The 27,529-nt window shown below is 40.4% G+C and overlaps 1 protein-coding gene across 1 annotated transcript; it reads right to left on the bottom strand.

Annotated features, from left to right (window-relative positions):
* Window positions 1-1,031: 1,031 nt before the first annotated feature.
* On the bottom strand, window positions 1,032-20,857 carry cckbrb (cholecystokinin B receptor b; the record flags this gene model as incomplete). Its single annotated transcript, XM_083996541.1, has 5 exons — window positions 1,032-1,573; window positions 3,879-4,009; window positions 7,759-8,020; window positions 11,400-11,651; window positions 20,695-20,857. The coding sequence occupies 5 exons, from the start codon at window positions 20,855-20,857 to the stop codon at window positions 1,032-1,034; spliced, it is 1,350 nt and encodes a 449-aa protein (XP_083852667.1).
* Between the last annotated feature and the right edge of the window lie 6,672 nt (window positions 20,858-27,529).

Genomic DNA, 27,529 nt, shown 5'->3' with positions numbered 1-27,529 from the left:
TTGCTCTTTCTGTTTGTTTTTCTGATGTCATTAAGTTGCTTTGTGAAATATCTCAGATTTGTTTCCTACTGTGCAGATTTGCTGCCCACAAACAACAATAAGTACTGTAAGAGTGTTAAGTCAGTTCAAAGTGTCAAGTCACCCTTGTCATATTTTCTACCATGTTCAGACACCACATGAACAAACACTGCACTACACGCCAAAAGAATCCAACACGACGATGCACTAGCATCACAGTTTACAACCACAACACAAGGCATCAACACTGCCCCTGTACTGTAAACAGTTTATACCTCAGTTTTTTTTCTCCCTGTGTACCGTGTAGTCAAGCAGAACAGACAATCTTCTAATTTCATCAGTTACCATCTGGAGGAAATTCCTAACTTCTGAGGAAGATGCTCAGTTTGTTTAAAAGATCTTTTTGAGTCTTTAAACTCTTCTTCCAACCCCCTCAGGTTACAACTAGCCTGCGATCATGATGCCTCCCATAAGGAATGAGGCAAATCAACAGCAGATAGACACAGTACAGAGTATTAAGTAGCAGGCACTTTGTCCACAAGGCAGTTGCGATATCATCATTAACACACATCAACATTTACAACTGACAGCAAAGATATAAAACACTAGTTTTACAGCTACATAATGACAACAAAGTTATCAACAGTGCTTCCCTCACATACACAGCTTATCTTCTAGTAATACACACAGGCACGCCCTGCTGTAAACATCTAAGCAAACAGTTTGCCTTGGTCCACTGTGACAAGAGATAACTAGCTACTCTATTTTTTGTGCTTTTTTATATAGCTATGTTGTTATTTACACTGTAAGACTGTTTTTTTTTCCTGTAAATAATCCCTATATGATTTTACTCACAGTCATACATGAAGCTTTTATACTGCTACATTATACGGCCTTTTTTCTTCCACTCCACATTACAGTCATTATGCGCGCTGAGTTGGCTTGAAGACAAAGGATGTGGGGTGCTGTGTTGCCGTAGAAACCGCCTTTCCTTGTGCCCGCATCCATCTGCCTCAGCAGGTTCCCATGGTGCTGACTGTAGTGTAACTGAACTTGGACATGGACGCTCCAGTTGCCATGACGTCCTCCTCGTTGTCCCGTAGCCCGCCACGTCGACGGCGTTGGCACGGCGCGGCGCAGCACGAGAACGTGGCGAGCAGAGCCTTGCGGAAACGGGTGTTCATGAAGCAGTAAATTATGGGGTTGACGCAGGCAGAGGTGTAGCACAACAAATGGATGAAAGCGATGGGGGCCCCCGACAGGGCGTGTTTGGCAGATGTGTCGTCAAAAGCACGCCAGGTGTTGGCACAGTACACTGGCATCCAGCAGAGAAAGAACAGGACAACAATGACCACCAGCATGCGGATGACTCGCTTCTTGGCCTCCAGCTTGGCCTCAGACGTGTTGCTGCGCGGTCGCTCGGCCTTGACTGATCTGCCTGATGAAGCCATGGTGGACATCTCCATCGAGTGTGGCCGCTGGACAACGTTGACGTAGCAACCGTCTCCATCGTCACTGCCAGTAGACACAGTGGAGGTCAGGCCATTCTTCACATCTGTATGGAAGAGCAGAGTGAAAGAGGAGGATAGCTGTGAATATAAATCTATTAAAATACTCACATTCCTCCATTTTGTGACCCTTTATGCTTTTACTATATGGCCTGCTACTTCACAGATGCTGTTGAAGACCAGATGTGCTGAATGCTCCTGTAAGGGTGGGCTGATCAATATTATTAATATTGATATCAACAAGTCTAATTGTGAAAGTAATTTTGTGGTCACACTGAATGAATGAATGGATGAATGAATAATGAATTTATTTCGAACGAGCGTGTCTAAAATGAAAAATGATAAATACATAAGCATAATTAAATCATAATATGCACTTCTTAGTGTCTGGACTTTGCTCCTCTGCTTCTATAATGAGCCTGTGAGCAGCAGTCGCCCAATTAGTTCATGAAATTCACATGATAAATATTTCTAATTAACCAGTAAAAAAAGGTATTTTATTTTGACATGCTTGTGATCAAGTATCTGCCAAGAATAATTAAAGGAAACATGTCATGTTAATCACTCAGAGGTATATTAATGATAGATCCACATGTCCCCTGCACACCTCATGGTGCATCGTGATAATAAAATGCTGGCACTGGCAATGATACCAGTGATTCTGGCCTTGGTATCAGATCTGGCCCAGACTCCAGAAGAGATTATTCTTTTTACATGAGATTGGGAGTTTGCAACCGTGGATATATTCACACATTTTTATCAGCACCATGGTAATACATTTTGTGCTGCATGCAGAGGGTCTGTGTGGACAGACACAGAAAGTATCATTAAGATTAAATACCAACAGTATTCATCAATTTATTGAAGTATGTAGACTATTACTTCTACTACAACACAATAGTCAGTACTTGTACTACTTCCGCACAACTGAGTGTAAAATTACAAGAAGAGAGAACTGTTTGAGAATAATTGGTTAATTGGTAATTTTGTTGTATGAATCATTTACCAATAAAATACTCACTAGTTCCTGTTAGGTGACTGTGGTCAACAGGAGTATTGGAGTAATTTTTAAGTATTAATGGCCTTCATATAAATACACTACTTCAGGATGTTATAGTTCCTCCTCCTTGGATTACAATAGTAGCCCTCCATAGCTGTTGACTTGACGAAGGTATGTTTTCTACCATTGACCCAACTAGATTCCTACATTTAGGGAAACCAAACTAATTTCTTCCATCACTTTGAGGTTTTAACCGCTTTTTATAGAGTGAGTGCTCAATGTTTATATGAACTGCCTTGAGTGAGAGATACCACATGGCATGGACATACTGTATATGAGTGGATTGAATGGAGCTACATATGCAACAACTTCCACATCTGACTGACATCTTTAAAAAAAAATCCCTTTTTTGTGGAGCAGTGCCGTTGCTCTGTGATGATACAGGCACTTATTTTAAGTGCATCACCTTTAAATGGCAGCTGACCCACGTAATGGGGAGAAAATTGGTAAGAAATATTTACTGACCCACAGTAATCACCCATCAGTGGATATTGCAGTTTATTGATAACATTTAGTTATCCTGCTCTATCCTGCACTGAATGCAGTAATAAGAGCCCTGAGGTAAAAAAAAAAAAACAGGAACTTGAAACCTCAGAGAGACTACGCAATTTTCTGAACCATACCTGGATGATTAAATAAAACTCAGGTTATTTTAAAATCTCTAAAGAAGTAATGACTCATTTCCCTCCTAATTTCCGTACAGTTTTTTCTTCTTTTTTTTTTTACCTCATGTTCTTGCCTCTCAAGCCCTTTTTTATACAACCTCTTTCTCTGTGAGACCAAACAGATGGTGATGTCCAGGCCCAGCAGCTGCCAGCCAATTCCATCCTCTAATGGAGCACCAGCAAACACAGTCCACACTCCGCTGTCATCCCATGCCCACAGAAGGTTATGTTTCACTTAACCTGTGCACATTACAGTGATTGTGACGCTAATCAAACCCTTGTGATTGAAATGAAATTCCTCATCATTTAACATAAATCATATTTAAAAAGTCATTCAATGCTGAATGGCGCTAAAGATAATTTGAAATGCAATTATTTGTCAGTGCTGTGTGACTTTATATGCTGTGTCCTGTGTTTTCTTTTTTCTTTTCTTTTTTACTGTGCAAGGTGTTTAATAACTGAATACAATGCAATTATTGCTGTGACAATGACAACTGTGATATCGATGCACCTTTTTAGTTTTTACTGCATTTGTCAGTATTTTATTGCTCTCTGTGTGTTGGCCAAGCCGCCCTGTGGGATAACTGCTTTCTTCGTCTTTTCCACATGTCGTGTAAAGCATCTCACCAGCTGAATCTTTTTTGTGGCCCATCATCTCAAACTGGATGCCTCTATAAAGTTCCCTGGAGATCAGCCCATAAGCCACAATCATCATCACCCCTGGGATCACGAAGAGCACAAGCAAAAGCAGAATGTACCTAGAAGAGAAACAAGAAAGGTAAAAACCTCAGTGTTGTTGCAGAAGGAAAATCGTGCATGGTGAGACTTTATGTGTTATCGGTAACTCTGGTCCCTGTCATTAAGAATAAAGCCGGCAAGGTGGGCAGCCTGGACAACTACCGACCAATTGCTTTAGCCAGTGTGCTGTCCAAAGTCTTGGAGAGCATATTATTAAATAGAGTGTCTGTTTATGTACACACCTCTGATAACCAGTTTGGATTTAAGGCTAAACATGGAACTGATTTATGTATTTATGCTTTAAAGGAAATTGCTGATAGATATAAAAGACAGAATTCTTCAGTTTTAATTGGTTTTATAGATGCATCTAAGGCATTTGATCGTATAAACCATCATAAATTGTTTTCAAAATTGAGTCAGAGGGGCGTGCCTGACAGTGTCCTAAGGATTTTGGTTTATTGGTATGCCAATCAGTGCATGCAAATAAAATGGGGGAATGTAGTCTCTGCTCCATTTGGGGTGAGTAACGGAGTCCGTCAGGGTGGGCTACTGTCACCTTGCCTGTTTAATGTTTATATGGATGATCTATCAGACCAGTTGAGAAGATGTAAAACAGGATGCGTGATAGGAAATACCATTGTTAATCATCTTATGTATGCGGATGATCTGGCAATCATTTCTCCCTCTAGTGCTGGGTTTCAGGAGCTGCTCAACATATGTTCAGAATATGGGGTAGAATTTAATGTTAGTTATAATGCCAAAAAGAGCTCTGTTATGATCTGTCGAACTAAAGGTGATAAGGAACTGGTGTTCCCATTATTTCATTTGTCAGGAAATGTGTTACCTTTTTGTCATACTGCTAAGTATTTGGGACACATCATCACTGATGATTTGTGTGATGATGAGGATATGTACAGGCAACGGCGTATTTTATATACACAAGCCAATGTGCTGAAACGCAAATTTTTCTGGTGTTCTAATGATGTTAAAATTAGTCTCTTCAGAGCATACTGTACCCCCCTTTACACTGCCCCCTTGTGGGTTAAGTTCAAAAAGGCAAGCATTCGCAAACTTCAGGTTGCCTATAACGATTGCCTACGAATTTTGATGGGAAAACCCAGGTGGTGCAGTGCCAGTGAGTTATTCTGTCAAGTGCGTGTAAATACTTTTCATGCTCTGTTGCGGAAATTGATGTACAAATTCATCTCTCGACTGAATGACACACAAAATATTGTATTAATGCTGTTGATCAATCCTGGACTCAGTGCTGTGAGATACCAGTCAGCCATGTGGAAACACTGGTATGACTGTCTCTTTTAAATTTGTAAATTCGTGTGTTTGTTTGTTTTTTAATGGACCTTGAGTCTAATAATAAAGTCTATCTATCTTTATATCTCATGTGTAAATCCAGCAATTCTTTGCCTAAAAAATAAAAATATATACAGTAAATAACCAGTTTTCCAAGTTGCAGTTGTTGCTAACCCCCCGAAAATGTAGCTGGATATATATTCTTGATGAGTTTGCACAACCTTCACAAAGATTAAAAAGTTATATAATCAGCTAGATTCACCTGTACTTACATAATCTGTGATTTGATATTTCATACAAAATAACATAAAACATTTCTTGTCATGCAGTTTTTTTTTTTCAATCCGCACTGGCAGGAGAATTTCTGTCCTTCTGCAAGTAACAGCTGCAAAATGTTGAAAAATGATCCTTTATGTTGTAAATGTTAATAGTTATGCACACACAAACTGGGTCTAGTGCCCATGTGCACACATTTCTACATCCATAATCAAGCCAGAAGTCACAGACTCAAACACAAAGGCACAAAATCACCATTTTCAATTGTGCGTAAATATACACAGACAGATCTAGGGGTTGTCTGAAATTGCCTGTCTCATCCTAAATCCAAAAACACAAACATCCGTCTGCTCTTCCCCCAACATTTCCATGAAATCAGCCAATACACAGTGAGACCTGTTAAAGCAGGATCCAGAGTCAAACATGGAAATAAATTAGATATTTCAGTGTAGTGTGAAAATACACGCACACACTAAGACAGATACAAAACACACACACACACACCACTCAGACATGGATCATCTAAAGTTTATTGGACAGAAAACAGCAGCGGAAGCTCTGGGAGAGTAAAAAAAAAAAGATCCATGACCTGACTACAAGTTTTATGATGAGCTGCATTTTCTGGGCTGCGTGTCACTGGAAAGTTCAACTGATGAGACTCAGCACAGAGAATAAAATCAACCACTGATGTACTTCAAGTTAAAGCAGAAGTAAGTGGTCCAGTCGTTTTCGCTTAATGCTGCGTTCCAGGCAGGCTTTTGAAATCGTAAATTACAGCTTCAAGTCACAACTTACGACTTTGTAGCATTCCAGGCAACCCACTCGTGTTTTTCCGACCTGTTTTACCGGTGAAAGTCACTATAACGGCCACTCGTAACTTCCGACCGGTGAACTCGTACCAGATCGAACTGGTACCACTTCACGGTCGGAAAAATACGAGTTTCCTTGAACGCCCCATAACAGTCCTCGTCGCTACGTCACCACATTCACGGCGTTCCTTGGCTGCACACACAGCCCTGCATGCCGTTCTCTCTCCTCATTGGATAAAAACTGTAGGATACGATAAATGTTTTCTCCTCGGCTCAGAGCAGAGCAGAGGGACTGACAGACCCGTGTTTCAGACCAAACACTCTATGTAAGTGATTGCTGTCGGAAGATATAACTATTTAAGACTTATATTAACACAAATATATCACTCACTTCTGCTTTAAGGTTACACCAACACAAAAATGTTTCATTGAGAAATTGAGAAATTTGAAATGTCTTTATTTGGATAAACCCCTTAAGATGCATTATCTTGTTTTCAAATAGTCCTTTTAAAGGACTATTTCTTACATCTGACTAACATTTCTCTGTTCTCTGAAGGTAAGCTGTCAATAAATCAGAGCCTTTAAGCTGTTGTGATGTATGGACATGGGTGTGGTTTGGATGTGCCTGCTAATTTCTGTTTTATTGATTTCTTTTTAATCTCTTAATGAGATGAACTGAGCTGTGAGAAGTTTTATAGGGGGATGTTACAGTATTTTGTGTGATGAAGGTGGTTTACCACAACAATTTTTTCACTTTTCAATTCATTAATGGCTTGAAGTGAATCCTAATGTCATAAGAAACTGTCATGCGGTGTGACTATTCTGACATTAAAATGTCATTGAATTTGCATGTCAATAAATAAAATGTTAAGTGCTCAGTCAATACAGGTTTCCAGCCTGGTGAGAGTGAACATACAGTATAATCCAGGAGGAGGACTTGTGCTCACGCAGCCTTCAGTGTCCTTCCAGGGATCAGTAGCTAATGCTAATCTCTAGCATATCAGAAACAGTTTTTTATTATGTGTCTCCATTCATTTGAATATTCGGTGTAGTGCATTTATATATTATCTGCTAATATCATCATGTCTCAGTCAAAAAGCCAAAGAAAATGTTTCTATACGATTTCTTCAGTGTTTTTCCTCTAGCACATTTACCAAAGTACAATCTATATGCTATTTTATGTCACTTTATTATCTATACATATCAAATAAATATATTACACCTTTACCATCCTGTACATTTGCTTTGAAATTTAAAATACTTTTCAAATTATTTATATTTTTTTGCATCACAGATGATTATTGAGTTTCGCCCAAAGCAGCTAATATGTGTTGAACGATGCAGAGAAGAAAATCATTTGAAGTCCAAACACTCACCAGGTCTGCTCTGCCTTCACTTGGGGCCACTTGTGGCGACACTGGTGCCCTGTGGTGTTGTCAGGGCGCGGAAAAGACTCCAGGTTACTGATGATTGGATAGGGAATCATGAGGATGAAGGCCAGCATCCATGTAGCAGCAATCACCCGATAGGCATGGGAACGGGTCTGCCACACCCGTGACTTCAGGGGGTTACAGATGGCGCTGTAGCGCTCAATTGCTATGGCAACCAAGCTAAAAGTGGAGATGCTCACAGATATGCCTGAAGGAAAACAAAACAGATTATTCAGAAAGTACATAAACATTCATGCAACTGTATGTTAGATATCTTTTATTTTGATGAATTAAAAGTTATTACTGCTCAGAGTTTGGTATCATAATAAAAAGTAACAAAAACATTTTGTTTGTTGATGTGTATGTAATATCTGCAATCATAACCGAGAACAAGATGTGCTTATGTGCATAGACGTGCTTCCAAATGAATACACTGCGAGGCTTGGTGGAGGATGGGGATGGTTATCTGAGTCTTGTGGTAGAGGAAATCATGTTGGCCTTGGCGACTGATGTGATCTGTCATCTCCCCCCTGACAGGACAAGACGGGAAATTACTCTTTACCTCAGCAGGAATACAAACGTGCCTTTGTGTGTATGTTATGTGTGTGTGTATGTGTGTCTGAAAGAGAGCCAGTGGTGGACTATAGTGGCTGAGCAAAGCTTAAGAGCACCAATCAGCAAACACACACTCCCGGGGGTTTTTCTACCTTCACTCAGCGCATCATGCTGACGGCAGTCTTCATTCACGGGCCCTGTGCTTTGCTTAATCCATCTTTTCTTTTCAATTCTCTAGAGGGTTTTCTTTCAGCAGCAACACAGTGTTGCCTGTTCTTGTTCATCTTATTTGTCGCTGAAGTTATTTCTAATTCGATATTAACAATTTTGTACTTTTCTCTGCTGCTAACGCTTAACGATTGTCTGTTGTTTACCCCCACATTTTATGCACTCTGCATTTTCATGTTGACTTTTATTCCTTTTCATAGATGAATCAGAAGATGAGTGCTGGGCAGCATGGAAATATTGCCTCTACAGTAAGCTCTATTTCTTCCAAGGACCTTGATTTATTTTTAATTGATATTCAAATCTCCTACACGCTTTTCTTCTTCCGTTCTTCCTGACTCTTTTTTTTTTAATCATCTCAAAGCTCAGTGGTAGAAAGTTACAAAGTACAGTAACTCATGCACTGTGCTATGGTCCAGGAGGAAATATTGCACCTTTCATTCCCTTACATTTTCCTGAGTGTAAAATCTTTTCCATATAAGAAATATCAATCTATAAACTATGACACATGGCAAAGTTATGGGAAAGTATCAAGATTTAGCACCATCCATCCAGTTAATGCATTTTGATGATTAAAGTGCAGGATACTAATACTAATTCTGTATTAGGTGACTTTTAAAATATGTTTATTTACTTTTTTGCACCAGTGAAGACAACTCCCTCAGAAGCATCAATATCCACCTGGATATGAACTAAGAAAATGACTAGTTTTAAGGGTGAAAACGTTAAGAGTCGGCACAATTAATCCTTTCTCAAATGGGAGGGATAATGTTGATGGCCTGCGGTTGTAAAGCTGATCAATGGTAATCTATACTTTTTGTAAAGTGGTAGTCAGAGAACTTGTTAACTTCCTGATTACGGCTTGTTTCCATGGTTGCTGAGCTTCAGGTTTACAAGTAAAATAAATCAATAAATAAGGTGAATGGAGTAATTTTAGTAGAGGCCTACAATAATGGGCTACAAAGTCCCAGTAGCCCGCCTCTTCATTTTCACTGGGAAGCAATTCAGTGGTTTGTAAAAGCAATAAGGGATTAGTCAGATAATCAAACCGAGGTTTAATTTGTTTCTATTTAACAGAAAAAGGTTCAGATATACTGTAGTGACATAGAGGCTTAAGAGCAGGCTATCATACCATATTATAATTACAAAGACAATCCAAAAGGAAGCACTTTGCATGGATTGTTGGTGAAACTGTGGGCTGCTAATTTAATCAAAGCAATGAAGCAATGCTGGCTAACACGGGCAAGAATTAACAATTCACACATTGAGCATGGCTGTTACTTGTTATTGATCGACAAGACAGATCAAAATTAGTGTGTTAAATGACAGAGTAGTGAAAGATGCTCAGGACAGTTTTCAAGAGACCAAGCTGACGTCTTCTAATTTCTTTTGTTGGAACAGGTAAAAGATGCCCAGTTCACAATATTACTATGTTACCTTATGGCTCACTACACTATACGTCATAGCAGTTAGCTGTCTGGCATCTTCAGTGGCTGGGTCAAGGTTTGGGTTAGTCATGAAATGAAAGATAGATAGATGTACTGTATCGTTTTTTAATGAGCCCAACACTTTACTGTTTGATATGGTTCACAAAGTCAAATTAATTTAAAACATTTGCACCCCAACCCAAAAGGATTCGGGGCATTAAAGCAGTGCATTTTTTGGGGAAAGTTATTCAAAACATGTCTCTTCCATTGAGTGACAGACGTACTTCTAACCCTCATCAAAAGGCAACTGACCTCCAATCTGCAAGTGCTCGCCCCAAAGGAATAGGAAATATGACTGAGCGGGGTAAAATTCAGTTAGATCGGATACAAATGACATTTCACAGCAACTCCACTGAAATAGCTTCTGCTCTGAAGCAAAGGTCTCAATAAAAAAGATTATCACTCACATTGTTCAGAAGATTTATATATATATATAGCCGCACTCTATCAAGAAAGGGTTTAATATCAGCCTTCTCCACATGTGCACCTCTGATGTGTTCATTCTCCTCAAACAGCTCATATATAATATAAAGGACCGCAACCTCAAAAATTGGTAGGTTTAACCCTATAACACTTGTAGCCCATATTACTGGTAAAAAAGACACTGTTCCCTGTTGGATTCGGATCCAATGAAACACATGAATGAAGGCGTCAGTCTTTTTTAGACAGTTAAAAGTGTCTATGAACCTCTGCATTACCTGCAGTGTAATTAAAATGTTATTCATGTACTGAATAACCCCCCCCCCGATGACATTTCAATTAAATGTAGAATGGTTTTTCAAGAGGCAATTTAAACTAATTTGAATAACTGAATGATTTTGTTCACCTCCCAATGTAAAAACAGATGATGATTAATGTTAAAGAAAGTAACAGAAACCATGAATGATGACAAGTGTTTCTTTATCGTCGGTTATTCTGTGAACTGCCATAGGTTGATTTACTCTGAATAAATTATTGGGTGTGAACTGCAGAAGCCTTTATTATTATTTCAACATCACTATTCACTACAGTATGTTATATGCCCGGCATTTTTTGTTTGCTTGTTTCTGAGGATGGCGTTTATGTGATATTTTATGCCCACAAAACTTGCAAATTAAATTGAGATTTACTGGAGTAAACTATTCAGTTTTACTGTTATTGAGGTAATCATCAATAAACAAACAGGGAGGCCCTAGAGCTCTGTTGGATAGGAATTACATCATATGAACCCTAGTGCAGCCAGTGTTTTCAGCCCCACTTTTATCATCTTATAACTTTTTATCTCTCTTCACCTCCTTCTCCTCCTACCCCCGTTCCCCTCACCACCCCTCCTTCTCTCACCCATGAGGTAGGACACTATCTTGCACATGGCAGCTCCAAAGATGAAGTCCTTGAGGATGTTGGGGATGAGGGTGAAGGGCATGCAGAAGACAGCCATCATCAGGTCGCTGACGGCGAGCGACAGCAGGAAGGTGTTGGTCACGGTGCGCATGCGCTTGTTGACCGTCAGCACCACGATGATTAGCAGGTTGCCGAAGACACTCAGGAAGAAGATGAGGGAGTAGAGCAGGATCTGTAACGTGTGGTCCTCGTCTGGTATAGAGGAGAAGACAGGAGAAGAGGGGATGTTAGAGTGTGAGCAGTCCATCACTAACGCTGTTTTACATGGTGATCAGTGCAATTGTTTGGTTTTTAATGATCTAAACAGCCTGGAGCCAGTAGTGCTGCATATATTTCTCAAAGCTGTCTCTTTGGGTGTGGGGGGGGATAGATTAGTTTGTCTTATTGTATGTATTGTGTTAGTATTGTCTGCCTTGATGAGGAAAAAAAAACTATATCACATTGTAATTGTTGCTCAGCAGCCTGCTCTACAGTCACCCTGTACTTTTCTCTGACTTTAATTACCATAAAATGTGCTGTTACTGCGGGAAAATGTCAGATTCATCAGCTGCTTGTGAAAGACAGTGCATCACATAGCCACAATAAAGACATTGCAGCAGACTGCCTTTACCCAAGATGTGGCAATGTCAATTCACTCGCTCTTCACTTCACTTACACTTCAGTTTAACTCTGCAGGCAGATCACGGCGTCACAGAGACCAATTTAACCCAGGAACTCAGGCTTTGAAACTGCGGTTCCTACTGTTATTTTTGGTTGACATTTTGGATTTACTGCTTGAAAAATGACAAAATAGCCTCAGTACACACATAGTCACACACAGATCTACACACGCACACACAAATACACATATGTTCCTACCAGCACTCGACTGTTTTTTAACACTCCACATATCTAGAAAGGACAGGATTGCTGTTCTCCTGCTGCCTTACCACACCACTGATTATACTACAGGCTTTTCTGTGAATGATTTTCAGTCTTCACTTTGAGAGTAGACTTCACTTCACTGAGTCTCATGAGGACTACAACTGTCTATTGGACTTCAAACCACAGATTTAACCCACAATTTCAAAACTACCCAGCACTCTTTTCACCCCTGAGCTACTTGGAAAAAAACAAAAAAAACCTTTGAGTTAGGAGTTTAACTTCAAAATTCACTGTAACATGACATGTGGGGATTGAACCCAAGATTTCAGAGCTTAGAGGCCGTCTATCAACCCGCACGACTTTGGCATTCAAAATTTCAGAAGCACAACAATGATGGAACCATTGACCTCAAAATTTCACAGTAGCCCCCTGACCCATTGAGTTCATCAAGACTTGTGTGTCTTAAACCTTTGCGTCCATCCTTTATAAGTCAGACATCAAAATTTACAAAGTTTACCAGAAGATTCAAACCATTCAAACTGCAAAGTCCAAAGGAAATAATGCGATACGTTTTGTCAACTATTTGTAGAGATACTGTAGAACACCAACTGAACTGATACCTACAGTAACTGAACAGACAAAACCATCTCTGCCACTAACAGAAAACGCTTAGGGGACGTCTCTCCTGTTGGTTATGGTATCAGTCGGTGAGTCCCATAGATAAAACAGCTGACAGCTGATAATTACTAATGAGGTGACCTTGTGTCCTCTTGACTGCAGTATTGTCACAGAGGCTTTAGCATTCCTGATGTGGATTTGTGGACTAATTCACTTCTGCCTGTGTCAGCTGAAGCCAAATCTTCAACAAATCTTTTTCCTTCTATTTGGAAAATAACTTGACAGAGACTGAAAGTTTAATTAGGCTATACACACTAACACTATAGATTATCCATCATCCATCAAAACTATGCAGCTTATATACCCATGAAGGGTCCAAGAGGACTCGAGCCGATCCTCACTGACCTCCAGCGAGGGCGGGAAAAACCCAGGAGGGCTCACGTTCACACCTGCGGGCAATTTAGTGTTGTCAATCAACCTAATTTGCCTAATGTCTTTGGACTGTGGGAGGAAGCCGGAGTATACCACATTAGATTATTGTACAATTTTTTTTAAAATAGACATGTTTGAGGACAACACAAAGTACGCTGCAACAATGTTTTACCCAAACTTAAATCATTTTCTTTGACAATATACTGTATTTTTCTAGTTATTTTGTGCTTTGGATCTCAGGAGGACAACACAAAAACATTTTATCTACCAGAGATAAAAACAAAAACAAAAAACTCAAATAGCTTTTAGCTGGTATGGCAGTCAATCACAGCCACTTAGTATTAATTAGCTCGATGTTGCACCATAAACAGTTCCTCTGTTGTAAATAAAATCTAAGCACCAACATCAACATTTTCAAAGAGCTGTCTATCAATACAGAAAACTGTATAGTAGTACTGTACGTGCTGCAGCCCAAAGTCTGTCGATGCCTTCAGCCATTGGCAGCTTCACTGGATCATATCCTATAAAGTCCATCTTATCTCCTTCCACTGTTATTGTCACCTAACCCCCTGCTTAGACACAACACTTTTTCATTGGGTTACCTGCTGTGCCCGTATCCTGGGGGATTAAAGGCACCCATGTGCACCACATCAACACTACATAAATCTCATCACACACATGACACCAAACTTCTCCAGTTGTAGGTGCACACGCAAGCAAACGTGCTCAAACCTAAATCCCCTGAAATATTACCACTACCATTACCTCAGAGTTGATGGTAATGGCATATTTCATCATTAAGGTATCTTTTTTCGACCTTTACCCTTTAAGGATAATTACACCACCATTGATTCATGTCATTATCAATAGCTTTGGGGTTATTAAAGTTCACTGACTCTCGGGATCTCAAATGACATTACTGTAGGAGCAAAAAATATATATAATAGCTGTATTTCTGTTGAGTCTGCCTGTTTATCCAAAAACCTGCGATCCTGGTCGAGAGGTAAAGGTCTGCTGCACAAGGGCTGTCACAAAGCGGCAGAGGAACATCAAAGAGAGGATTTAGCTTCTCCAAAACCAGGTGGACACACGTGGTCCATATATGAAAGCAGGGTGACGGCTTGTCACTTAATTGATTTAATGCTCTTGCCTCCACCCAGCCACTCGGAAATGCTTTTGTATCATTTGCAGGCTTAGTGATGGATTCAGGCTCAGCGTGGTCAGCAGAAGTCATTCAGTCACTCTCCCTCTACCTCTCTCTCTCTCTCTCTCTCTCTCTCTCTCTCTCTCTCTCTCTCTCTCTCCACACACACACACACACACACACACACACACAGAGACACTCATGCACATACAGATCCCGTCCTATGACATGTGGCTTCACCATCTGTCTCACATACTCCCATGCAAATAAAAAGCAGTCACCTCTAATATGGTGGGTACTGTTCTACTGCCAGAGCATCGCAGTGTCTTCACAAGAACAGGCTTGCAAATGTCAGCGACTAAAACTGTTAAGTGTGCACGTGTGTGTGTTTGTGCGCACATTGGGGTGCACGTGCATCTGCATGAATGAAAATGTGCAGACAGATTATTGGTGAGAGAGACGAGCAGGCTCTCTCTCTCTCTTCACTCCCGCCAAATGAACTATGTTTAGTTTCTGCCTAATCAGAGCCGGTTAGCCTTCCTGCATGTTCACTGGTTGTGTGGGAAATGCTGATAACTCCCTCCGCGCATTTATTCTATCCTTCAGGCAGGAACTTCCAATAGCTGCTAATGATCATGGGCGTAGGGCAGAAGCATTCGTATTAATCAGCAGTGCTTCGGTTTATTGGCCAATGCGGGGCAGATTAATATTTACGTTACATAAGGAGACAAGTCTGTTATCGTCTGTGCTACAGCCTTACTTGACTGATTCATACTGATGCATAAAACTGCAGTGTTCAACAAGATCTGAAATTAATATAGTTGGCTTCCAGCCTGAGGGTTGACCAGACTAGCTTCTCCTTCAGTTTTCTTTTACAGCTGATAAACTCAGACAGGTCTGCTGTTTCTCCGCAGGCTTTTATAGTGATAGCAGAGAGAGTACAGAGAGGAAAGATTCGGAACATTTTTTTTAAACAAATTGTGAAGACAACATTAACACTGACATAGCATCATCATTTAATTTGATGGTGAACGTACGTGCCAGGAAACAGTTGCATATTCACAAAACAAGTAGTTATGGAATAACATTTGAGTCAAATATTCACTCTATTTTAGCTTTTAATTTGGCTATCAATCAACTCAGGATGAAAATATCTGGCTCTTTAGATGGTAAATGCTCCATTTTATGAGGATGACTATATTAGTTGTACAAATCAAGACTGACAGAACTTTTAAAATTTCTCACTGTTGGGTAGCTAAGGCAGGGCATCTGTACGGTAAAATAAGTTGGAGAAAGTCTGGAGGTATGGAGCTAATGATGGAGAAATCCACTTTCCACAAGCTTATGATTTCCCATAAGACACTGTGGGATTTTTTTTTTTTTTTTTTTTTTAATATTCATGTTATTATCGTCACTGTAAGTCACTAAACCTTCTCAGACACTGGATGTTTTAAGTCCCTGTAGGGTACAGTATATGCATATTATTATTAAACTTCAAAGTGAAATAGAGCTTGGTCCTCCTGAATATGACGACACCTCTGATTCTGTGACACAGAAGGTATACTGTAGAATCAATTATAAATTTTGCATTCGTTCTGTATGTTTGTGACAAAATACTCATTTGGGAACATGTTAGATAGATAGATTTTCTCAGATTTCTGTCAGGAGACTAAGGTTAAACACGGTTTGTTTTAATGGAGGCTGATACATTTTTTTGGTGATGTTTTACAGGCTGATGTTTTACAGGTCTCAGATGAATTCATAATGAAGGGAAAGTTCATAGTTTCAGGGAAAACACCTGTTTCTTGTCAAGCGTTACATGATAGAAAGCCTCTGGATTATTTATGCAGCACCAAATCCGTGTAAAACCACAAATTGTCTTTTCAACACCTTGGTTTTACATCTTAATCCTAAACTATGCTAATCCAATGTTGGACAGACCCTTATATTTAATGTGCCCAACTGCCCACACACCAGGCATCAATATTCTCATCTGTTTCTTGGCGAGAGAGAAAGTTCGTCGAACTCTGACGAGGTTCATGACACCAGTAGCAAAGCTGGTGCAGGAGGTAAGTTTCAAACAGCCGTTCCTTTTCAGTCGCCTGCAATATCGCTGCTCTTCCTGCCAGCTCACATCTCTGAGCCGCACTGCAATGTAACGAGAGGCTCAATGCAAGCTGAATCAAACAGTGGAGCTGCTGACCGCTTCAACTTCATAGGTAAGATTAAGTTATTACAGAAATCAACACTGACCATTTGGCACGGTTTGTCAGCGCTCCGCTGCATCAATTATTTAGAGTGCTATTTTCAGTTTTGAGAGCCAAATGACAGAAGGGAAGCCTGCAGCACTGGATCTGTGGGTTGTCGTTTCATGAGTGTGTGTGTGTGTGTGTGTGTGTGTGTGTGTGTGTGTGTGTGCAGTGCCCATTAACCACGTCTGACCACTGGCTCTAGAACACAGTCTGCTCGCTGTTTACAGACCAGAGGCTCTGGGAGCAGCTGTGCAGGTTGTGGAAAAAATCACTTTGTAACTTCCAGAGATTTCTGTTTTTCCAATTATCTGAAATAATCAGGACAGGTTCACTACAATCTATAGGCCATCAATATCCTTGTATACCTTATTAGAGTCCATTACCATCTCAGTAATGTACCTGCATTTGGTTACATCACAAACACACACACTGTTGTGTACGCACACTTTTCCCATTCAAGTGGATGGGTATGGTCTCAGACTTGTGGACCCAAGTGGATGTGATACATATTTTACACAGTTCAGTTCAACTGTCTGTGCAAATGAAAACTCTCAGTGAAACTTTTCTACCTCTTGTGCAACATCACCTCAAACACTTCATTGCTGTTATTTTAGCAGGAATTTCAGGCCTATGAACAGATTCGCTGCTACAGTGTGACATTAAAGTGATTCATGCGAAAAGTTCTCTGGAGTGACAGTGACTATTATTAACATGCAACAAAATTGTGAATGAATTAATAATGAGATTCGTATCCCACCCATGAATATTTAAGGTTTCATCTATTTTTTTCACTCTGTATATCAGATATTATATTGACTATGAATCACGCTCCCACTCTCTCTGTCTAATACATATGCAGTGTGCGTCACTGTCTTCCCCAGTTGGCCCTCGTGTGGCTTCACCTCTCAGAGAAAAGCCGGCTCTGCATCCTGGAAGACCAAGGTATTGGTAAATGTCACAGCTAGTGGCTAATCCAGCATGGTAAATGTCATCTGAACCTTGTCACTAAGCCAAGTGCAGCCCAGAACAGTTGATGGAGGTGCTGAGCGAAGCCACTTTCCACTCACTGACAGACTACAGTGGGCAATCCGCAGTACCTGTGGTCACGGTGGTCAGAATACAAAACAACAAGGCGCACAGTGCAGGCATGTAGTTAACACCTGAGGTCTCAACAGGCAGAGTGAGATGAAACAGAGTGAGCGCTGAGGATGGTGAAATACATACAAACAAGAAAGGTGGAGCACTGTGGAGGCAGAGAGAGGATGAGGAAATGAAAGGCAGGGCTGGGTTTTTGTTTTGTGAGGAGTAAAGAGCTTTGTGTTTGGGGATTGAACAGGGTGGGCTGCTCCTGGCGGTGACTGATAACCCCTCTTTTGTTTCCATCATCATTTCCAAAGTAACAATCTCTCCCACTGCTCTGGCCTTCAATGAGTTGCACTGCAATCAGCCAGCATCCTAAATAATCCTATAACATTTCTATTGACTCTATAAAATCACAGTCATTCACCTGCGTCTTGTGCCGTAAACAGGAATCCCATCAAGTCAGGGGTGTCAAACCACGTGATGTGAAGCACATAAAGGCTGCAGCTTTTGGTTCCAAATCAGAGACGACACCTGGGCCGCATTCAATGTGACAACATTTTGATGTAGTCTAGCTGAGCGACACATTTCGCCTCAGAAGTCAAGGTTTTGCTTCACTTTGAGGTGTGTTCGCTCTGGTTCGGAGGCAGCGTCAGAGGCTGATGCCAGTGTCCTTTCTGAAAATCTCACACAGCACTGATGTATTTAAATGCTCAAATATTTAACAGAGATTTTCAGCCACTGTAGCATAAAAAGGAAATGTTAATCCCGTGGTATATTTAAAAAAAAAAAAAAGAAATGGTTGTTGTATCTGGTAAATGTGAGTCTTAAGGGTTATTCACTCCACCTTCCCAATTCCCTTAGGGCTACAGAAGACATCACACATGACAGACATACAACCTGATGAAGATAAAGCTGCACATTTTCTGCCACAGCGACCGACACATGTTTCAGCAGCCATGAACATGTTATTTCATTGATTGGAAAAAAAGTGAGATGTGACATATAGTCAGAGGCTTATATACTCTGACCTCACTGGTGTGGTGAAATATGAGTGTGACCAGGTGGGAATCTGAATGCGACACAACTCAATCGCCTCTGCAAACACAGAGCGATGATGGAGCGAAGAAGGAGTGAACGTGCTGGAGAAGTTATCAGTTGCTGGGGTGACAGAGTGAGTGATGATGGTGGTGGCAGCTATGAAGGGTCACACATCCTTATTTCTTCTCTTTACATGACTGGTGTGAAGTCGTGTTAGACCATATATACTGTAGAAGGAATGCAAAATAGAGAAAAATAAAGCAGGGAAAAAAGCTCGACTGGACGGAGGTGATAATCTTTGATTGACACAGCGGGTGTGAGAAATAACTTAATAGTTCAGCATTGAAATTGGATTTAACTCCCACCTTAACCGTGCAGCTGCAATTCTCCAGACATCTGTACTTGTCAAGTGTGTCCTTGGTGGGGTTGTAATTTGCAAAGTGCAAATTTAGCTCAGTATAATGAGTCATACCCAATCCTGAGTGCTTGAGATTACTCGCACATGCAGAAGATTTCAGGTAAAAGTGGGAATGACAGAAGTTAAATGAAATCATTGAGAATATTCACACTTTCACTCACAATGCCGACTTGTCAGCGCTCACCTACACAATGAAAGTGTTCAATCCCTGCAGTGGCTTTTATATAAATGTACCACACTCACATTGTAACCTCTACTGTATCTTTGTAAGTACTCTCTAACCCACTTACTTCTAACCTAAATCTAATTCTAACACAAGTCTTAACCCTACAACACCACTGTGAAGGTGTGTCAGACAGTAAAGAGCAGCCCAAAATGTCCTCACTCTGTTAGAAAAATCCTTTCTTTGGTCCTCACTGTGTAGCGTTCAAAAGCACAAACACACATCCACACAGACCTAATCAACACGTGGAAACACTGAGGGATGAAAATAGCAAATGTTGATTGACAAAGTACAGCAGGTGGAGATAGAGGACTGAGATGAAATTGTAGGAGTGATGACGCATTTCGACGTGCTCTCTTGTTCACAAGCTCAAGCTCAAGTCAATTTTTTATTTATATCGTTTCCAATCAGTGGGTTTTCTGTATAACAAACAACACCCTCCAACCTTAGACCTTTGATTTTTACCGAGTGCTTTTAAAGTATACAGAAAAAGCAGGATGCAGCAGCATGAGGTACAATCTCTAGATGAAGGCATCTGACTGTTTTTTTATGAATAAATCCTCTGTGTGGCAAGGATTCAACTCATGACGGTGACTCTCTTTCATTACGTTTGCACTTACAAACACACCCCAGTGATTTCTCCTTATAATAAGGCAAAACAGAACATAATAACACAGCTCTTCGCAGGCTGGCATCAGCATCATAACCTGGTTACTGAAATCACTAAGAAATGACTTTGCTTTTAAAGTTCATCTTTTTTTAATCAAGCAAAAAAGTTTAGCCTTTATGTGAGGCTATGGTTATTTGAGGGGAGTGAAAACCATGAATAATCTGTTTATCCTCCTTTTGAAATGGAGCTCATCTGCCTTTCCAGCCTGACACATCTCAGTGATGCTGAGCTGAGAGCCAAACCTTCAGCTGAATTGGGCAATTTAAATAAAAAGCCAGTTAACTTTAGTGCAGTAATGTAGTTCTGCTTCCTCCAGATCTCTGACAGGATGTGAGTTAAATCTGTTCAGATGGCATATTCACAATAAAAAAAAATTAAAAAAAAAAAAAAAAAAAAACACATATCTATGCAAAGTAAGTTTATATGCTTTCATCTTTACAGTAATTAACTTCAAGGGGATAAATGCTGAGTTTGTGTGTGTTTGTGCTCTCACCTCTCTGCCTCGGACGCCGGGGTATGAGGAGTGTGAAGGCGTTGCCGCAGGTGATGTTTGATTTCTCCAAACTCCCGTTAACGGCTCCGCTGTGCAGCGCATCAGTCTGCGCTCCGACGCACTCGGGGGGAGTAGATGTCTCATTTTGCGCGTACAAATCCATGACTTTTTTTTAAATTTACGATCTCTAGAGTTACGAAAAGTTCAAATCGGACCTTCTGTTTGTTTTCGTCTGAGCCTCTAAAGTGGTGAGATGACCGGACTCTGCATCCATAGCCGGTCTTACTTGGGACGCAGAGAGCAATAAGTCATCCGCTTCCCAGCGTCAAATACTGAAAAGAGAGGGAAAAAACAGCAGTGAAACTACTTTTTCGACTTTATTTTTCCGCGTCTAATTTAGATCCGTCTCACTTAGTGTTAATCAAGGATCGTTGCGCACCGGGAGAGAGGAGGAGCGCTGTGCGCCGCTGCGCCCCGCCAAGTGAACCGCATGGAGAGAGCGAGTGAGTGCAGGGGAGAGTGGAGGACTAATGTCATATAGGTTGGATGGTGTGTGTGTGTGTGTGTGTGTGTGTGTGAGAGAGAGAGAGAGAGAGAGAGAGAGAGAGAGAGAGAGAGAGAGAGAGAGAGAGAGAGAGAGAGAGAGAGAGAGAGAGAGAGAGAGAGCAAAGAAAAAATCCACCACATTCAATAGGCTATTTACTCTTCTTAGTAGGCTAATGACGGATGATTTTTATTGTTTTTGTGGGTAGAAGGACTCTAAGATAGAATACTAGAATAGAAACATGTTTTTTTCTTGTCCTTTGTGGTGATTTGGATTAATTGAAAACATGTGATTAAATACTGGAGTGAAGTCTTACATTTCTTGGAAGGAATACAAGGAGATACAGGCACTGTAGGCTATGTGATGAACTAAGGTGTTATGATCCACTTGCCTCCTTATCACGAATCCAAATTGCCTAAATCGTTTTCATATCAAAATAATGACAGGACACATTGGGGTTTTATCCTCACACTTCTACAATCTATTGTAAAACTGCAGGACATTTTGCATGAAGGAGGAATGGACGGAGAACTGAGGAGGATTTGTAGACAGGTTATAAAAAATACATAAATGAATAAAAAACAAAATTAAAAGCTGATGCTTGATACAGGCACTATGATCATTTTCACATTTTCCTGCTACCTTGAGTCATCTGCTCCCAGCAAAAAGCACCTGTAGTGGTTTTAGATGCACTCTGCTGCCCTCATGTGGTGAGCGAGGGCACCTTCTGTCTTTGATAAAAGATCAACAAGTTGTTTTGTTGATGAAGAATATTCTCTTCTGGAGAATATGTAAATGAATATTGAATTTTTGTCTCAGTCTTCTACAAGAGATATAACTGAAGCGTGTGTGGAATAAAAAATAAGAAAGAAAAAGATAATATCTCAATTTCCACTTCATACATTTTGACATTAACAACTGTCCATCATTTAAGTACCCTTCAGTGACAGGTACTTTCTGTCCTTCCTTCTTTCATGGCACTTAAACCATTAAGACATTTCACCAGCTCAGCACCGACAGCACGGTTTGAATGCCTCCGAAATCTGTCCTTCATTATACAGGCAGTTGCAGTGATCTTACTGTTCTCATTTGATATACGTATGTCAATGATCATGATTAGGTGAAAAAAAAATACAAATTAACTGGTAAGTTCTATATCCTGATGTGATTATTTCAGTTGTGGTCATAACAACCTGTGTTTATCAATAATCTAATTATATTAGAGTATATTATTACATTAGTGGCAGAATGTCTCTGTTTGCCTCCTGTAAAAGCCTGACCTCCCCTAATTATTGTTCTGGTTGAAAAAAAAAAACATTTTGATCTTTAAGTTTGCACATTATGTTGTGGTCAGATTGTCCAGTCACATCATTGTGCTACACCGAACTAAAGATGAGGCATAAATTCAGGTTATAATATTTGTTATTCCTATAAGTCAGCGGAGAAACAATGTCTTCCTCGATGCCACCTGTACATTCAGGAGGTTTAAATGTCGCTGCTTCCTGAAGCGTGTTATTGTTGTGGAGAGGTGGGACTCTGTGCTTGGCCTCTGAACGCTCAAATGACTCCCAGTGAATGGCTCACATCATTTCAAGCGGCCCACCTCTCGTCTTTCTCCTGGTCTAATTAGCTGGCATGGGGGGCAGGTCATGTGCAGAGCCCATTACCCCAGATAAACAAGCCGTGTGAGGATGCCAATCAAGATGAGGAGAGAGACTAGTGTTCCCTGTTGAGCGCAGTAATCACAAATTGGCATGACACCTTGATTGCTGATGCTCCACTGCTGATGAAGACAGGTTACAGATAATCACTTCTGTTGGGGTTGGGGGTTAGGGAGGGGGGCTTTGCACCTCATGTCTATAGACTCGAGGGCTGTAGAACAGTATGCATATGCTGCTGGTAGGGTAAACGCCACTGAGATTATGTTCCACATCAAATAAACACCTGCAGCACCGGAGGATTCATCAGCCCAGCGTCATGGAAATACTTCTGTTTTGGCAAACACGAGGTGATGACTGAGGGTAATGGACAGTGAATGCTTCACTGCTAAGCTGTGCGATTCCTGTCTCCTTCCTCTTTCGCCCACTTTGTCTCTCTGGTTGTGGCTCCAGGACCCCTGCTATCGATTGGTCAAACATGGCTCCAGGCGGGAGGTGAGTGTGTGGTTGCAGAGTTAGAAGTGTGTGTGTGTGTGTGTGTGTGACGTCTGAGCACCAAACCATCAGTTTTCCTAAGTGCATGGTCTTCAGGTAAACACACCTGTATCCGAGTGTCTGTGTGGACAAACAGGGAGACAGACGCCCCCGAGCCTGCACAGATTCTTCCATTTCCTGCTGTTGTTTTCAATGTTGTCAGTAGCAGACAACCCAGTGTCACATGTTTTTTTGTGTGTGTGTTGTGTTAAAACCACTGGAGTGTAAACTGAGTTCATTTACTCATACTCTTGATACGTTGTTTAAGTACAATTGATGCACTTCTACTTGCTGAGTATTACATTAAAACATTATCATCTAATGAAGTACAGTTCCTTTGAAAAAGTCACTTCACCAGTGTCTCCAACCTTTTCAGCATGAAACTGGGTACAAAGAAGCAGTGTCTCCTGGCCCCTTGTCACGTTTCTGACATTTGAGAGTAGTCAGACGTGCCACCAGAGACATTTACCTGGTTTCACTTAAATAACTGCTGAATGCCAAAGAGATGAAAATACTGAATATATGCAAAGATTAATTAAAAGTCCAAAAAATGGACACAAATCTCTCTGGTGAGTTTCTGGAAGGGGTCCAACATTTAGGAGCAGCTGTGGCTCAGCAGGTGGAGCATCAGACAGTCAGTGGTTAGATCCTCAGCTTCTCTGGTCTGCAAGTGTCCTTGGGTAAGATACTAAACCTGAAAGTGCCCCTAATATATCACCAGTGTGTGTGTGTGTGTGCAAGAGGAAAACCTTTGTATGAATGGGTGAATGTAGCCTGTAGTGTAAAGCACTCTGAGCAGTCGATAACACTTGAAAAGTGCAGGCCAATTGCCATTTAGATTATGATCCACTGAACTAAACTACCAAACAATTAACTCCACTTCAACCAGTTTCAACATTAGAATTAATATTTATGCAATATTTATGCATTATAATTACGTTCTAATGATATACTGTACCAAAACACTCACTGAGCACTTTATTAGAAGGACCATAAAAGTGTTAATTACACGTACTAATTCATGTTGTCAATTACCAGTCCAACCAGTTTGTGACTGGGGGAGGAGGCCACTGAAGTTCACTGAACTCACTGTCAAAGATCAAAGATCATGAATCCAGTTTGAGATGAGTATTGTGCTGGAAGTAGCCTGGTAGCAGAAGAACAAGATCCCTTCGTGGCCATAAAAACTGATACACACGATCAGCAACAACAGGCTGTGGCATCCAAACAGCAATTTATTGATAATGGATCTCAAGTGTGCCAAGAAAACATTCCCTACCTACACCATTACCGCAACAGCAGCAGCAGCAGCAGCAGCAGGATTGTTGACGCAAGGCAGGTTGATGCCAAATTCTGACCCTACCATCTGCATGTATCAGCAGAAATCAGACCAGTGTGCTCTTATTTTAGTTCTTCTGTTGCCTCTCCAGCTTCAGATCTCTGTTCTTGACTAACAAAGGAGGTGTTACTGTCCATTCTGGTCCGTCCACCTCAGGGTTCACCGTGTTCTTTCTGGTGCTTTCCTGCTCAGCCCACAGTTGTAAAGGGAGGTTATCACAGTTACCATCACCTCTCTGTCTGTTTCAGCCTGCCTGGCCTTTCACCTCTGACCTCTCCTTATCAACAAGGTTTCTGTCCACAGAGCTGGATGGTCATTGGATGGGTTTTGTTTTATTTGGTTGTTTGCCACAGGTTCTCACAGGAGATCAGCAGTTCCAGAAACACTCACATCAAGCCACTGTCAAAGTCACTGGAGTTTGATGCGATGGTCTCTGCTGCTATGTGATTGGCTGATTAGGTAATTGTATGGTTTTGCCAACAATAGTCTATGTAAGTTCATTTTTGACTGCAGGACTTTATATTTCTACTTGGCACTTTTGATAAAATAAAGGTTTTAAATTCTTCTGATGAAAATTTAGTTATAGAGAGTTCCTTTTCCTGCACTGTTTTCATCATAAAAAACATATGAGCATGATCTACACTTCTGCAGATTGTTTAAGGACAGTAATGGATGTGAGTCCATCTTTCCACCAAGATGGACTATTGATAGATACTGTATGCATGCAGTATCCATCAATACACACAATGGCTGGTGGCTGAAATGCAATGTAAGAAGTAGTGTGCCAAAAAAAGAGAGGGAAAGGTAATGGTGCAACTGATGCAGGTCTCAAAGCACCAACTAAAAGGATTTGTAAGTGTTTTATAAGGAAGGAAGTATTTGTCTCAAGAAACCAGTGTTTTATATGATGCCTTTCAGGAAGCACTTAGTGGTGCAGTATTAAGATCTTTTATATTAGTTAAAATGTCACTACCACAATGGAAAATATTGCATTTGTGCAATCTAGATGTGACTTATACAGTACGGATGGAATTATGTATAAACATGATTTAATTTTTATAGTTTTCTCTCTCCTAGATATTTAAAACTGATACATCTGAGCTTTGTTATAGATTTTACCTCTTTATAATAACCTTTAAAATTACATTAAAGTTATAAGTTAGAGCTATGACACAGAGTGTAAATCAACTGTGTAAATTAATAATATTACTAACAACTACAGTCTCCCTGAAGGCTGTTAGAAAAGGAAGGATAATCAGTTATGTTGAACTTTGGGTACAATTATTAAACTGAGACAAAAAAAAAAAAAAGTCTTGTCTTAGACATCAGCACAGTAATTATTTAACTTTCTTAACGTTTGCAGATTTGATTACCTGGGCTTTGGTTGAGGTTTTTGTCACCTTTGTCCCCAGGACAGCAGTATCATAATACGTCTTTTATAACCAAAGGACTCTCCCATAGTTACACAGCACAGCAACCATAAAACTAGAAGACTAAATAACACCTGAACTTTGCGAACCCTCTTGATGTTGTTCTTGAAATAAACATTCATTTACTTCATTCAAGTGTTAACATTTTGGTTTAGTACAGGTCATTTTCTTTTTTTATGCTTTCTTTTGAAATGTAATAACGCATGTGCACGGCTTCAGTGAGGTAAAACTTTAACCTCTGACGACATTAAGGCAAAAACTGTTGCACAGATTTTTTACAAAAAATAAATTTATAACTAATTTAGCAAACTGACAGAACTCTCATAATGTTAGGTGACGTACAGGTTTTGACCAAACAGAAAACTTGTGCGTAGGTTTATGGTGATGTGCCTATACAGTATTTCACTTAAGTATGAAGGACCACTATATAGTTTCCCAAGCAGTTTAGGTCAACAGAATAAAGATGTACATAAATGTCCCATGATGTGGTGCTGACTGAGATATACTTATGTACTTTAATGATTCCTTCCATTGCTGAGTACCTGCGTCATCTACCTTTGGCCTCCATGCAGATGACTCGCTTCACGGCTCCATCTCTGCGTCTCAGAACAGATTGCACAGCACCAACGCCTCCGGTGGCATTCCTTACACGAGACACTGTTAAATAACTCATCCTTTACTTTCACCTTTGGCCTGTCAAAGTTCCTGCAGAGAGGGAGAGTGGGAGGGGAAAGAAGGGAGGAGGTGGAGGAGAGGGAGGAGGACAGGTTGAAGCCACAGGAGATAACAGCAAAGCAGTGACAGGTGAGCCTCCTCCTCCTTTGGACTGAGCAGAGACAAGCTGGTGAGTTTTAATGAAACACTTTACCTGAGCTTGATTATCTTGTATAATTAATCTATTTAACAAATAGAGAAAAATGTGTGAAAGCCAATTTCAATCTGCTGATTCTAAACAACATTTCAACTTAAATTTAGTTTAAGACAACATCACATCGCAAGTAGTTCCTAAACTAGGGGCCAGAGCCCATGTTGGCGAGATACATCTAAAGAGCAGTAACCAGGGAAAACATTTTCCTTTAATCTTTGCAATGTTTTGTGGAAATTTTTCTTCAAAATTGTCCTCTTTAAGTCTTTAAATATCATTTTTTGGATTAATTAACAACAAACAGTGATAGGACAGTATTGCTTCTTTTGAAAAAGTCAAAAAGTTTGGGAAGCCGACACATGGAGCAATATAAATTCCTCTACAACTGTATGTAAACACTGCGGGGAGTTCATTTATTGTGGGGAAGCTCTCTTTCCTTAAATAGAGTTCTCTCAAGTGATAATG

The sequence above is a fragment of the Trachurus trachurus genome, assembly GCF_905171665.1.
Source record: "Trachurus trachurus genome assembly, chromosome: 21".
In the NCBI taxonomy this organism is placed as follows: Eukaryota; Metazoa; Chordata; class Actinopteri; order Carangiformes; family Carangidae; genus Trachurus; species Trachurus trachurus.
The sequence above is the reverse complement of the archived record's forward strand: the minus strand, read 5'-3'. Positions and strand labels throughout refer to the sequence as shown.